Raw genomic sequence first — 15,119 nt, 5'->3', positions numbered from 1 at the left:
CTGTATTTACAATAGCCAGGACATGGAAGCAACCTAAGTGTCCATCGACAGATGAATGGATAAAGAAGATGTGGCACATGTATACAATGGAATAGTACTCAGCCATAAAAAGAAACCAAATTGAGTTAGTTGTATTGAAGTGAATGGATGTCGAGACTGTCATACAGAGTGAAGTAAGTCAGAAAGAGAAAAATAAATACCGTATGCTAACACATATATATAAAATCTAAAAAAAAATGTTTCTGAAGAACCTAGGGTCAGGACAGGAGTAAAGACTCAGACTTAGAGAATGGACTTGAGGACACGGGGAGGGGGAAGGTTAAGCTGGGACGAAGTGATAGAGTGGCGTGGACTTATATATACTACCAAATGTAAAATAGACAGGTAGTGGGAAGCAGCTGCATAGCACAGGGAGATCAGCTCGGTGCTCTGTGACCACCTAGAGTGGTGGTATAGGGAGGGTGGGAGGGAGACGCAAGAGGGAGGAGATATTGGTATATATGTACATGTATAGCTGATTCACTTTGTTATAAAGCAGAAACTGACACACCATTGTAAAGCAATTATACTCCAGTAAAGATGTCAAAAAAAGATCAACAAATAGGTTAACAGAATGGAATAAGTACCCATAAATAAATCACACTTATATAGTCATTAGATTTTTGACAAAGGCACCAGAGTAATCCAAGGAGGAAAAGAAACTCTTTTCTTCAAATGGTTCTAGATTAATGAGATACTGGTATGGAAAAAAATGAACCTTGACTCTAATCTCACAGCATATATAAAACTTAATTCAAAATGTATCATAGATATTGGTGCAGCCACTATGGAAAACACTATGGAAGTTCATTTTAAAAATTAAACATAGAACTACCAGGAGTGATGTCAGCAGCACGGCTGAGTAAGACATCCTTCATCCATATCCCCCTGCCAATAACAGTTTGGCCTCTATTCACAGACAAAGTGCCTTTTTGGGAGCTTTGGGATCCAGCACCATACACCAAGGGACCCAGGTGGAGTAACGTCCAGCCACACATCGGGTAATAGGCACACAGACCTCAGTTCCGGCTCTGGACCCAGCAGGGGCCCACAAAGCAGCTCTAGCCCCTCTCAGCCACAGTCCAGGAGACCCTGGAAAACACTGTTTTAGACAATCACCCACAGATGAACAGCCTTTGTGGAAGTTCAAGTTTCAAGCAGAGAAGTTCCAGCACAATGTCAGAGGAAAATAATACAAGTCTAGATGCACTGCGGAGGGTAAGAAGAACTGTTTGACTACTCACATCACCTTCTCACAAAGCAGCACAGCTTAGGACTAAAAAAGATCTTGGCCTATGATTTTTCTCATGGGGGAAGGAAGAGCACATATGCGAGCACCCAGTTTCCCTGGCTGTGTGGGACACTGTCAAAGAGGCTCATTCCTGTCTCACGCCATCCAGAGCACTGAATTGTGAACTGCATGACTGGGGGGTGGGGAGAGGAAAGAGGCTGGAGAGTGGCAAACAGGACTCTCAAAAGAGGATTATAGGAACATGGATCCTACTAAATGTGTCCAGGGACTCCATCAAGAAGCCCACCCAGGGCTTCCCTGGTGGCGCAGTGGTTTCGCGTCCGCCTGCCGATGCGGGGGAACCGGGTTCACGCCCCGGTCTGGGAGGATCCCACATGCCGCGGAGCGGCTGGGCCCGTGAGCCATGGCCGCTGAGCCTGCGCGTCCGGAGCCTGTGCTCCGCAACGGGAGAGGCCACAACAGAGGGAGGCCCGCATACCACAGAAAAAAAAAAAAGAAGCCCACCCATAAGCCCCTGGGGATCCTCCAACTGGCCATGGGGCACTCTCAGCACTCCATGGGACTTACACACACCACCAACTTGTGGCAAGCTTCCTGTTCACATTCCTGATGACAGCAGCATGACTGACTGAGCACATACAGAAAGCCTTGCTGGCCCAAATCTGTGGACCATGAGAGACCACAAATTTGATCTGTAGTGCCATCTTTGGGAAACAAAAGGGAGGCTGTTAGCAGTTGACCTGGTGTTGTGCAGGATCAGAATAAGGCACACAAGCTTAAGAATTCTGCCACAAGAAGGAACAAGAAATGTTGAGCAAGTGTACCCATAGAAAATCTAAGAAATTCTCAGAATCTCTAATAGGGCTGATAGAAAGTATTTCTCTCCTGAAGGCAGTTAGTAAAGACTGGAGGGGGTGACTGCTATTTCAAATGTGAAGACAGCAATACAAAACTTCAAGGAAACATGACGCCACCAAAGAACTACAATAATCTTCCAGTAACCAATCCCAAAGACATGGAGATCTATGATTTTCCCAATAAAGAATTTTAAATGGCTATTTTAAGGAAACTCAATGTGCTGCAAGAAAACACAGAAAGAGAAGTCAATTAAATCAGGAAAACTACACTACACGAATAAAATGAGAAGTTTAACAAAGAGACAGAAATCATAAAAAAGAACTACACAGAAATTCTGGAGCTGAAGAATGCAATTAAAAATATAATACAGAACATCAACATCTGAATGGATCAAGCAGAAGAAAGAATCTGAGATAGAAGACAGGGATTTTGAAACTATCCAGTCAGAGAAGAACAAAGAAAAAAGAGTTTAAAAGAATGAAGAAAGGTACATGATCTATGGGATGTCATCAAAAGAAATAGTTTGTGAATTATGAGAGTTCCTGAAGTTGAAAAGAGAGAGAAGAGGGCAGAAAGCTTATTTGAAGAAATAATGGCTGAGAACTTCCCAAATCTCGGGAGACATATGGATATCCAAGTTCATGAAGCTCACAGATCATTAAACAAACTCAACTTAAGAGTTCCTCTTGGACTTCCCTGGTGGCGCAGTGCCTAAGAATCCACATGCCAATGCAGGGGACACAGGTTCGAGCCCTGGTCCGGGAAGATCCCACATGCCGCGGAGCAGCTAAGCCCATGCGCCACAACTACTGAGCCTGTGCTCTAGAGCCCGTGCCTCACAACAACAGAAGCCACCGCAATGAGAAGCCCATGGGCACTGCAACGAAGAGTAGACTCTGCTCACCAAAACTAGAGAAAGCCCACGTGCAGCAACGAAGACCCAATGCAGCCAAAAATAAATAAATAAAATAATAAATTTATTTTTTTAAAAAAGAGTTCCTCTTTAAGACTCATTATAATAAATTTGTCAAAAATCAAAGACAAAGAGAAAAATCTTAAAAGCAGCAGGAGAAAAGAAGCTTGTAACTTAAAAGGGACCTCTCATAAGGCTATCTGTGGATTTCTCAGCAGGCATCTTTTGAGAGAGTGGGATGATAATCCAAAGTTCTAAAAGAAAAAGAAAAAAACTGCCAACCAAGAATATGCTATTCAGCCAAGTTATCCTTCAGAAATGAAGGAGAGATAAAGACTTTCCCAGGCAAACAGAAGCTGAGGGAGTTCATCACCACTAGACCTGCCTTACAAGAAATGTAGAAAGGAGTTCTTCAAGCTAAATGAAAGGACACTAATTAGTAACATGAAAACATACAATATACTGGGGTAAAGTTAAGTATATAGTCAAATTCAGAATACTCTAATACTGTAATATGGTAGTGTGTTAACCACTTAAATCTAGTATAAAGGTTAAAGGAAAAGAATATTAAAAATAACTATAGGGCTTCCCTGGTGGCACAGTGGTTGGGGGGGGGGGTCCGCCTGCCGATGCGGGGGTCGCGGGTTCATGCCCCAGTCCGGAAGGATCCCGCGTGCTGCGGGGCGGCTGGGCCCGTGAGCCATGGCCGCTGAGCCTGCGCGTCCAGAGCCTATGCTCCAAGGCAGGAGAGGCCACGGCAGTGAGGGGCCTGCGTACCGCAAAAAAAATTTTTAAATAACTATAGCTACAATAACTTGTTAATGAATACAAAATAGGAAAAGAAGTAAATGATGACATCAGAAACAAAAAGGGGGAAGTAAAAGGGTAGAGTTTTTATACACAGTCCAAGTGAAGCTGTTATCAGCATATAATAGACTGTTATATCTACAAGATATTTTATGTAAGCCTCATGATAACAACAAAGCAAATACAAAAACCTAGAGTAGATTCACAAAAGATAAAGAGAAGACAATCAAAGCATACCATTGTGGAAAATCATCAATTCACAAAGGCAGGCAGTAAGAGAGGAAGAAAACAACAAGAGAACTACAAAATAGCCAGAAAATAGTAACATGGTATTTGTAAATCCTTACCTATCAACATTCACTTTAAATGTAAATGAATTAAATTCTCCAATCCAAAGGCATAGAGCAGCTGGATGGATTTAAAAAACAAGACTGAACTATATGCTGCCTACAGGAGACTCACTTCAGTTTTACAGTCACACATAAGAAAGAATGAAGGGATGAAAAAGATATTCCAAGCAAGTAGATACCAAAAGAGAACAGGGTAGCTATTCTTTTACCAGACAAAATAGACTTTAGGCCAAAAACTATAACAAGAGACAAAGAATGTCATTATATAATGTTAAAGGGATTAATTCATAAAGAAAATATAACAATCGTAAATATACATGCAGGCAACATCGGAGCACCTAAATATATTAAGCAAATACTAAAAGATCTGAAGGAAGAAATAGACAACAATACAATAATAGGAGGGGACTTCAATACCTTACTTTCAACAGTGGGTATATCATCCAGACAGAAAATCAACAGGGAAATGCTGGACTTGGACCTAACAGACATATACAGAACATTCCAGCCAACAAGAAGCAGAATATATATTCTTCTCAAGCGCGCATGAAATACTCTCGAGGATATATCATACGATAGGTTACAAGATAAGTCTTAGCAGACTTAAGAATATCAAAATCATACCAAGTACCTTTTGTAACTGCAAAGTTATTAAACTAGAAATCAGTAACAGGAAGAAAACTAGAAAATTCAGAAATATGTGGAAGTTAAACAAAACACTCCTGAACAACCAATGAGTCAAAGAAGAAGTCAAAAGGGGAATCAAAGAAATATCTTGAAACAAATAAAAATGGAAACACAACATTCTAAAACAAATGGCCAACAGCTACATGAAAATGTGCTCAACATCACTAATCATCAGGGAAATGCAAGTCAAAACCACAATGAGATATCACCTCACACCTGTTAGAATGGTTATCATCAAAAAGATAAGAGATAAGTGTTGGCAAGGATGTGGAGAAAAGGGAATGCTTGTGCAATGTTGGTCGGAATGTAAATTGATCCAGCAACTACAGAAAATAGTATGGACGTTTCTCAAAATTAAAAAAAAAGAACCATCATATGATCTAGCAATCCCACTTCTGGGTATCCAAAGGAAATGAAATCAGGACCTCAAAGGGATATGTGCACTCCCATGTTCACTGCAGCATTATGCATTGATACAATAGCTAAGATACGGAAACAACTTAAGTTTCCATCTACAGACGAATGGATAAAGAAGATGCGGTACATACGTACAACAGGGTATTATTCAGCTGTAACAAAGAAGGAAATTCTGCCATTTGTGACATGGATGGACCTTGTGGGCACTATGCTAAGTGAAATAAGTCACACAGAGAAAGGCAAATACCATATGATATCACTTATATGTGCAATCTAAAAAAGGCCAAATTCATAGAAACAGAGTAGAATGGTGGTTGCCAGAGGCTGGGGGGAGGGGGTGCAGGAAATGGGGAGATGTTGGGCAAGGGTACATACTTCCAATCATAAGATGAATAAGTTCTGGGGATCTAATGTATAGCATGGTGACTATAGCTAACAATACTGTATTACATACTTAAAAATTGCTAAGAAAGTAAATCTTAAATGTTCTCACCACATAAAAGAAATGATAATTATGTGAGTGATAAAACAGAATGAAATTGTGCCATTTGCAGCAACATGGATGGACTTGGGGCATTATGCTAAGTGAAATAAGTCAGACAGAGAAAGACAAATACTGTATGATCTCACTTATATGTGGAATCTAAAAAAAAGTCAACAAACTTGTGAATATAACAAAAAGGAAGCAGACTCACAGATACAAAGAACAAACTAATGGTTACCAGTGGGGAGAGAAAAGGGGAAAGGGGCATTATAGGGGTAGGAGATTAAGAGGTATAAATTAATAGGTATAAAATAAGCTACAAGGATATATTGTACAACACAGGGAATATAGCCAATATTTTATAATGACTATAAATGGAGTATAACCTTTAAAAATCATGAATCACTATACTGTACACCTATAACTTACATAACATTGTACAGCAACTACGGCAACAATACTTCAATAAAAATAAATAATAATAATGAGGGTGAGAGGGAATTTTTAGAGGTGATGGGCAGTTTTATGGCATAAACTGCGACAGACTCATGGATGTATAGTGATCTCCAAACTCATCATGTTGCATACATTAAATATGTACAGCTTTATTGAGGTACGTACAATCGTATCTCAATAAAGTAGTTTAAAAAGAACCAAATGTTATCATAAATCTAAATGTAAAAGTTATAACAAGAACGGCTTTAGAAGAAAACATAGGAGAATATCTTCATAATTCAGATGTAGGCAAAGTTTCCCTATATAGGAAGAAAGTTAATAAACCATAAGAGGAAAAAATGATAAATCAGACTTTATCAAAGTTAAAAAGTTCTGTTCATGAAAAGATTCAGTTAAAAAAATTAATAGGCGAAACAAAGACTAGAAGAAAACATTCATAAAATATATACCTTGACAAAGGACTGGTAACCAAGATATATAAAACGCATCTACCTACAACTCCACAAAAAAGGCTGAAAATGATTTTTAAATGGCCAAATATTTGGAAAAGACACTTCATAAAGTAAAATATATGAAAAGTAAATAATCACATAGAAAACTGCTAAGGAGATGTAAAATAAAAACTATCTCACCACAGGACTAGCTAAAAATTAAAACAATAACACCAAGTGTTGGCGAGGATGAGGAACAACCAGAACTCTCACACGGTAGTGGTGGGAGTACTAAATGCTACAACCACTTTGGGAAAAGCTCTAGCAGTTTCTATTAAAACTAATCACACACAATCACCATATTACCTACTAATCCTAATCCTAGAAATTTACCCAAGAGAAATGAGAACATATTCCCACACAAAGACTTATCCAAGAATGTAGTTTTATTCAAAATAGCAAAAACTAGAACCATCTCAGGGGTCCACTAATAGGAAAATTGATAACCAAATTGCAGTATATTCACTCAATAGAATACCACTCAGCAATATAAAGGAAAAGATTACTGAGACATACAACAATGAAAATGAATCTCAAAAACATAATACTAAGTGAAAGAAGCTTTCCATAAAAGTGCATGTCAGAGGACACCATTTACAGAAAGTTACAGAATAGGCAACAGTATGGCCTAAGAAGTTTAGAATAGTGGTTACCTCTATGTGAGTGGGGCAGAAATTAACTGGGAAGGAGCATGAGGGAGCTTTCCGGGGAGATGGTAATGTTCTATATCTTGATAGGGGGTTGAGATCCATAAGTAGATGCATTTGTTAAAAAGTCAGCAAGTGTACACTTAAGATTTGTACACTCATTGTATGTAAAATTTACAACATGAGAAAAACTTGTAAAAATATTGAACTCTAGGGGCTTCCCTGGCGCAGTGGTTGGGAGTCCGCCTGCCGATGCAGGGGATGCGGGTTCGTGCCCCGGTCCGGGAAGATCCCACATGCCGCGGAGCGGCTGGGCCCGTGAGCCATGGCCGCTGAGCCTGCACGTCCGGAGCCTGTGCTCCGCAGCGGGAGAGGACACAACAGTGAGAGGCCCATGTACCGCCAAAAATAAAAAAATTGAACACTAGTTAATGATATGCATATTAAAATATTTAGGGGAGGCATACAGATGTCTGCAATTTACTTGAAAACATGTTAAAAATAAGATGGACTGAAGGATAGATAAGAGGGATAGAAAAACATGTGATAAAACAAGTATAACGAGACGTGAATGGTAGAACCGAAGTGGTGGCTATGAAAATATTCACCGTATGATTCTTTCAACTTTCTTGTATGCTTGAAAATGTTCACAATAAAATATTAGGGGGAGCTCCCTGGTGGCCTAGTGGTTAGGATTCCGGGCTTTGACTGTCATGGCCTGGGTTCAATCCCTGATCTGGGAACTGAGATCCCACAAGCCACATGGCGCAGCCAAAAAAAAAAAAAACTAGGGCAAAGCGGGGTAGTAACGAAAGAGAAAAAGGAAGGGACAGCAGAGACTTCTAAAGAGGAATCACCGGTGAAGTAGAAGGACAACAAGGAAAGTATGATATCCCAAAAACCAGTTAGAAAAGACACTTCAGACGAAGGAATGGTCAACGGTCAATGGCATCGATTTTTCTGAAAATCCAAACGATGTTAAAACAGGCCCACTGAATTTGACTGTAAGAGGGGTGTAAGTGGAGGAGAACGAAAGCCACAACGAAGTGGAGGGAGAGAAAACTGTTGGTGAGGAATGAGAGACAGTAAATGAAAACAACACTTAAGAAACTTGGCTGTGAAAAGGAGACCAGAGAGACGGGGCAGCAGCTGAAGGAGGATGTGGCGTCAACACACTGGACAACACCAGAGCATGTTTATGTGTGGGTGGCAATGACCCAGCAGAGAATCAGGGGGTGTCGTGGGTGCCCCGAAAATATATGTTTAACTCCCAACCCCACGTACCTGTAAATGTGACCTTCTATGGAAATAGGGTCTTTGTGGATATAATCTAGTTAGAAATGAGACTGTGCTAGATTAGGGTGAGCCCTAACCCAATGACTGGTATCCTTATAAAAAGAGGGCATGATAAAAAGAGGAATTGGACACAGACACAGAGAGACACAGAGAAAATGCCATGTGACAGCAGAGGCAGAAACTGGAGTGATGCATCTACCAGCCAAGGACTGCCAGCCACCACCAGAAACTGGAAGAAGAAAGGAAGAATTCCCCCCTAGAGCCTTCAGAGATAGCATAGCCCTGCTGACACTGTGATTCACACTTCTAGCCTCCAGAGCTGGGAGAGAATAAGTTGCTACTATTTTAAGTCACCAAGTTTGTAGCACTTTGTTAGGACAGCCCTGGGAAACTAATACAGGGGAGACTAATGGTGAAGAGAAACAGGCGATGAGGATGGGGTAATGTCCTTGAGAAGCTGATATGGAACCATTTCCAAGATACCAGGGCAGGAGTTAGCCTTCGAGAGGATCGGGGCCACCCTCTTCCAATGAAATAAGTATAGCATCACTCATGGAGGATCTAAACAAATGAGGGGTTTACCCAGAAGGCTTGGACAATAAAGAATGCTTCAAAGAGCCTTTGTAATAGCTTCTCTGTCTTTTTAACTAGCACACAACATGCAGCCTGCATATTAAAGCTATGAGTCTTCCTCTAAGCATACAAGAACCAACCCATGAAACTTAAATACAGCAACTCTGCCTTCCAAAAGGAGTTTGAGAACAAAGAGCAAGTCTTACCAACAGGAATGGAACCAGATTCTCAGCCAATGTTTGTCAAAACAAAACACAACAGACAGACACAAAGCCTGGTAATCCAAATTCAGGAAGCTCCTTACCTTGAGCTGCTGCTGGAGTTCACTGTTCAACCGGGCCAGCACTGCATTTGCCTCTTTATTTTTGCGGATAGCAGTTTGAATAGCCTTCTTCTGTTTGGAAGACTGTCTACAAAAAAGTACAAACAGTTCACTGAAATAGAACTTAGAGGTCTGGATCCTTGTGGGTCAGAACTCTCTGAGTCACAGTAAGTGCTAAACTAACAAGGGGCTAATGTCACAGGGCTCCAAAAATAAAATCAGATATTCACGCAGGCAGGCAGGCAGGCACACACCAAAGGAAACAAATTTGTTGGGATGAATTATTTACACCTGAAGTAATTTCCATTTTATAACTTGAAGAAAAGCTGTGAATTGGGCCTTTTCAAACACTCTTCGTTCCATTTATCCAAAGACATTTTAATAACTATTTCTTCCTGACAAACGATATTAACTGATATGCCCTTTTTGTGCAATCATTAATGGTGTTTAAAAGAACTGCAAGTGGCACCGTGGACAAGTGTGAAGGAAAAGAATAGAAGAATATTCCCTTTAGCAAAAAATCCTACATTAACTTAGCCAGCCTACATACATACCTCTCTTTTATTTCTTTATTATTTGGCATGAATGTCTGAGTGTGTACGTGTGTGAGTGCATGCGAGCATGTGCATACACCAACATACATTCTCTGGCACTTGAGAAAAACACAAAAATGTTTTAATACCAGTCTTCCTAAATTAAGTCAAGAGTAAATTCACAGAACAGGTATAACTAAGGGGACCATACATCCCACCCGGCTCATCACCGTCTCTGCTTACACTGCCTGTCTGGCCCTAATTTTTCTTAGCACCCTCTTTCCCCCTCAAAACTGTCAATGTGGTTGTAGAACTTACATCCTTATATCCCACAGCAAGAACTACTGAATCCTCAGAGCAAAAGGGCAATCTAAGTTCCCCTAGAAAAACAAACATATTTGTAATCACTGGGAGAAGGGTTCTAGGCCTGAGCGACTGAACTAGAATGCATTGTGACCACTAGAGAGATCTGGTGACTATTCATTACGAATATACACTATGCTAGCCACTCTGCTCACCTGTAGAAGGCATGCTCCCTCCCCAACAAGTTGAAAGATTAATTTTTTTTTTACCCATAAATAGGCAGGGAAGAGGCTTCAAGATCTATTTTTTTTACAAGATATAGATTGGATTTCTGGTTTCAGGATGAGACGGAGTAGGCACACTTCTCTCTATTCCTTCCACTAAATACAGTTAAAACCCTGGACATAATATACAGAATAATATAAGATGACTCTGCAAAGTGGAGTGAAGAAGGCAAACCAGCTAGGGAACTCAGTACCCAGGGAAAGAATAGCCATGAATTCCCTGGGTTTTCTTTTTCACTTCACGCATCCCATCAATGCCAGTGAGAGCAGACAATATAAAGCCTCCCCAAAATTCTGCCTTCTCTAGCCAAAGGACTTGGAAAGGGGCAGCCTAACAAGACAGAAAATTAGACACAATATCCCTCCTGAATATAGATGTAAAATCTTTAATAAAATATTAGCAAATAGAATTCAGCAATATAAAAAAGAATTATATATCATGACCAAGAGGAGTTTATTCCAGGGATACAAGACTGATTCAATATTCAAAAAACAATCAATATAATTCACCATCTTAACAGGTGAAAGAAAAAATCACATGACCATATCAACTAATGTAGAAAAAGCACCTGAAAAAACGCAACACCAATTTATAATAAAAACTCTCAGAAAGCTATGAATAGAGGTGAACTTCCTCAACTTGATAAAGAACCTCTACCAAAAAAACTATAGCTAACATCATACTTAATGAAAAACTGAATGGTTCCCCCTAAGCTTAGGAACAAGGCAAAAATTTCTACTCTCATCACTATTTTCAACAGAGTGCTGGAAGTCCTAGCCAGCCCAATTATACAACAAAAGGAAACAAAAGGTACACATATTGAAAAGAAAGAAACGAAACTGTCCCTATTTGCAGATGACACGACGGTCCATGTAGAAAATTCCAAGGAATCTATAAAAAACTCCTAGAACTAACAAGTGATTTCAGTAAGGACAGAAGTGAATTTGCAAGATAGATAAATCTACAAAAATCAATAGTATTTTGATATACTAACAATGAACACCTGAAAATCAAAATCAAAAATACAACTTCATTTATAAAGACTCAAGCTGAAATTCTTAGACAGATCACAACATATACGTAATTTACATGCTGAGAACAATACAACACCGATGAAAAAAATAAAATAGGATCTAAATAAATAGAGAAATAAATGTTCATGGATTGGAAAACTCAACATAGTAAAAGATGTCAACTCTCCCCAGATTGACATAAAGGTTTAACATAATTCCTATAGAAATCTCAGTAGGATTTTTGTACCTCAAGACAAAATTATTCTAAAATCAAATGGAAAGTCAAAGGAATCAGAATCGCTAAACAATTTTGAAAAATAATTATAAGTGGGAAAAACAGAAGACCTATAGCTATAGTATCAAGTGGTGAAGTAATGAAGATACTAATCTTCGTTACTATCTTGTGTGGTATTGGCAGAGGGAAAGACACATAGATCAACGGAACAGAATAAAGAACCCAGAAATAGACTCACACTAGTACAACCAACTTATTTTTGACAGACGTGCAAAAGCAAGTCAATGGAGAAAGAACAGCCTTTTCAACAAAAGTGCCGAAGCAATTCAATATCCATAGGCCAAAAAATGAACCTTGACCCAAATCTCACACCTTATATAAAAATTAACACAAAATGGATCACCATCTTAAATATAAAGTGTAAAATTATAAAACCTTTAGAAGAAAACGTAAGAGAAAAAATCTTCAGGACCTAGAGCTTAGTGAAGAGATTTTAGAGGTGACAAGAAAAGCAGAATCCATAAAAGGAAAAGAAATAAGTAAGTTGGACTTCCTTAAAATTTTGAAACTTTTGCTCTGCAAAAGACTCTTTTAAGAGGATGAGAAAACAAGCCACAGACTGAGAGAAAACACTGCAAACCACACTGATTTGTATTTAGAATATATAAAGAACTCTCAAAACTCAACATTAAAAAACAATTCAATTAGAAAACGGGCAAAGGAGATGTGAAGAGACATGTCACCAAAGAGGACACATGATGGCAAATACACACATGAAAAGATGTTCTAGCCATTAGGGAAATGCAAATTAATACCACAGTGGGATACCACTACACATGTATTAGAACAGCTAAATTTAAAAAACAGTGACAATACCAAATGCTGGTGAGGATGTGGAGACACTGAACCTCATACAGTGCTGGTGGGAAGATAAAATGGTACAGCCATTTTGGAAAACAACTTGGCAGTTTCTTTAAAAACTAAATATACACTTAGCACACAACCCAACAATCACACTCGTGGACATTTAGCCCAGAGAAATGAAAACTTTCGTATACACAAGAACCCGTACACAGATGCTCACAGCAGCTTGATCTGTAATACTCGACAACTAGACACAAACAAAATGTCTCTCAATAGGTGAATGGCTAAACAAACTGTGGTACACCCATAGCATAGAATACTGCTTAGCAGTATTGATTTATACAACAACTTGGACAGATGTCAAGGGCATTACGCCGAGTGAAAACAAGCCAAACTCAGAAGGTCACATGCTGTGTGCTTCTATGAACATAACATTCAGAAAATGACAAAGTTATAGAGATGGGAAACTGATCGATGGTTACCACGGGTAAGGAGTAAAGAAGAAGATGGGGTAAGGGTGACTCCTGTACCTTGATTACAGTGGTGGTTACAAGACATACACATGTGATAAAATGGCAAAGAACTATACATATACACTGCCCCAACGTCCATTTCCTGGTTTTGATATTATACTATAGTTAGGTAAAATGCAATCATTGAGAGAAACTAGGTGAAAGATACACAGGACTTCTTTGTACTATTTTTGAATTTCCTATGAATCTATAATTATTACAAAACAAAAGGTTTGTTTTTTTTATAAATTTATTTATTTATATTTTATTTTTGGCTGCGCTGGGTCTTCGTTGCTGCGCGCGGGCTTTCTCTAGTTGCGGCGAGTGGGGGCTACTCTTCGTTGTGGCGTGCGGGCTTCTCACTGTGGTGGGCTGTCTTGTAATCTATAATTATTACAAAACAAAAGGTTTGTTTTTTTTATAAATTTATTTATTTATATTTTATTTTTGGCTGCGCTGGGTCTTCGTTGCTGCGCGCGGGCTTTCTCTAGTTGCGGCGAGTGGGGGCTACTCTTCGTTGTGGCGTGCGGGCTTCTCACTGTGGTGGCTTCTCTTGTTGCAGAGCACGGGCTCTAGGAGCGCGGGCTTCAGTAGTTGGGGCACGTGGGCTCGTTAGTTGTGGCTCGCGGGCTCTAGAGGACAGGCTCGGTAGTTGCGGCACACGGGCTTAGTTGCTCCGAAGCATGTGGGATCTTCCCAGACCAGGTCTCGAACCTGTATCCCCTGCACTGGCAGGCAGATTCTTAACCACCGCACCACCAGGGAAGTCCAAAAGTTTTATGAAAGTACGTGTTGATCAGAACTGGATGCCCCTACTTAAACAAATACCACGCTAAGTGTGCCAGCTTATAACAGTTTCCCCTCCTCTGGGAACTGTCTCCATCCCCTTCCCCCTCCCTCCACAGGGATGGGCCCCAGGCAGACAGTCCTATTTGTCTTAAGAAACGCTCAGCTCTGTTTTCACACTTGAACGGATGCTGGCCTGTGCTAAGCTGACCAGATTCTCTCTCCCAGGGATGTATGGGTCCTGCTTAAGAGTTTGGTTTAGCCTGGGCCCTGCACAGTGAGAATGTAACATCTGGAGCTGAAGGTGGTTGAGAAGTCTTCACAGATAAAAATGACAGAAAACAGAGAAGAATCAGGAGGACAGCCAACAGGTATACAGTCCTCTCTCCCAATCCATCCCTGCCCCTGGTTTCCATGAGTCACCCCTGTATTCTTATAATAATGAACAGGGTTTTGCTAGCTCAAGTTGCTCTTTATGTTTTACAACCAAATGAGTCCTAAGTAACGCAAAGACAGGATCCGGCCCCAAAAACCTCTCAAGGGTTCAGTAAAGGTGTCTAACTTGCCTTACCTCTTAAGACTTGCTTCTAGAGTTTGTCTCTCTAGGTTCTCCTAACTTTGTTACTCACTGTTCCAAGGTGGGCTCTAAGTGGCCTCGTTTCCAAGGAGGAAGATAAGGGAGTAACAGCAAGGTGTTTATTTCGCCTGCTGCTGTTGTACGTCAGGCGATCTCTCAGTTTAGAACTGCGTACTGTGAGGCTCATCCACTGAAGGTTCTGTGGCAGACTGTCCTGCAATCCTCTTCTCATGCCTTCCTGTTTTCAGTAGCATCTCCTCAGGTTGAGCTAGGCACACGGTCATGCAACTAGAAACTAGTTGCATTTCCATGTCTCCCTCGCAAGTAGATGAGGCCACATGACTAAGCCTGGGTGAAAGGGATCCGAGAGAAGTGATGCATGCCACTTCTGAGTCATGCCCTTAGAAGTAATCTGTTTT

General features: G+C 40.2%; 1 protein-coding gene across 1 annotated transcript in view; it reads right to left on the bottom strand.

Annotated features, from left to right (window-relative positions):
- The window catches only part of REPS2 (RALBP1 associated Eps domain containing 2), a 252,286-nt gene that overhangs the window by 13,890 nt on the left and 223,277 nt on the right, over nucleotides 1–15,119 (bottom strand). Inside the window, exon 17 of the mRNA XM_024115285.1 lies at nucleotides 9,575–9,680. Coding sequence (XP_023971053.1) covers nucleotides 9,575–9,680 — 106 coding nt within the window. The remainder of the gene's footprint in view (nucleotides 1–9,574; nucleotides 9,681–15,119) is intronic.

The sequence above is a fragment of the Physeter macrocephalus genome, chromosome 21, assembly GCF_002837175.3.
Source record: "Physeter macrocephalus isolate SW-GA chromosome 21, ASM283717v5, whole genome shotgun sequence".
In the NCBI taxonomy this organism is placed as follows: Eukaryota; Metazoa; Chordata; class Mammalia; order Artiodactyla; family Physeteridae; genus Physeter; species Physeter macrocephalus.
This window is presented reverse-complemented; position numbering and strand designations above follow the sequence as displayed.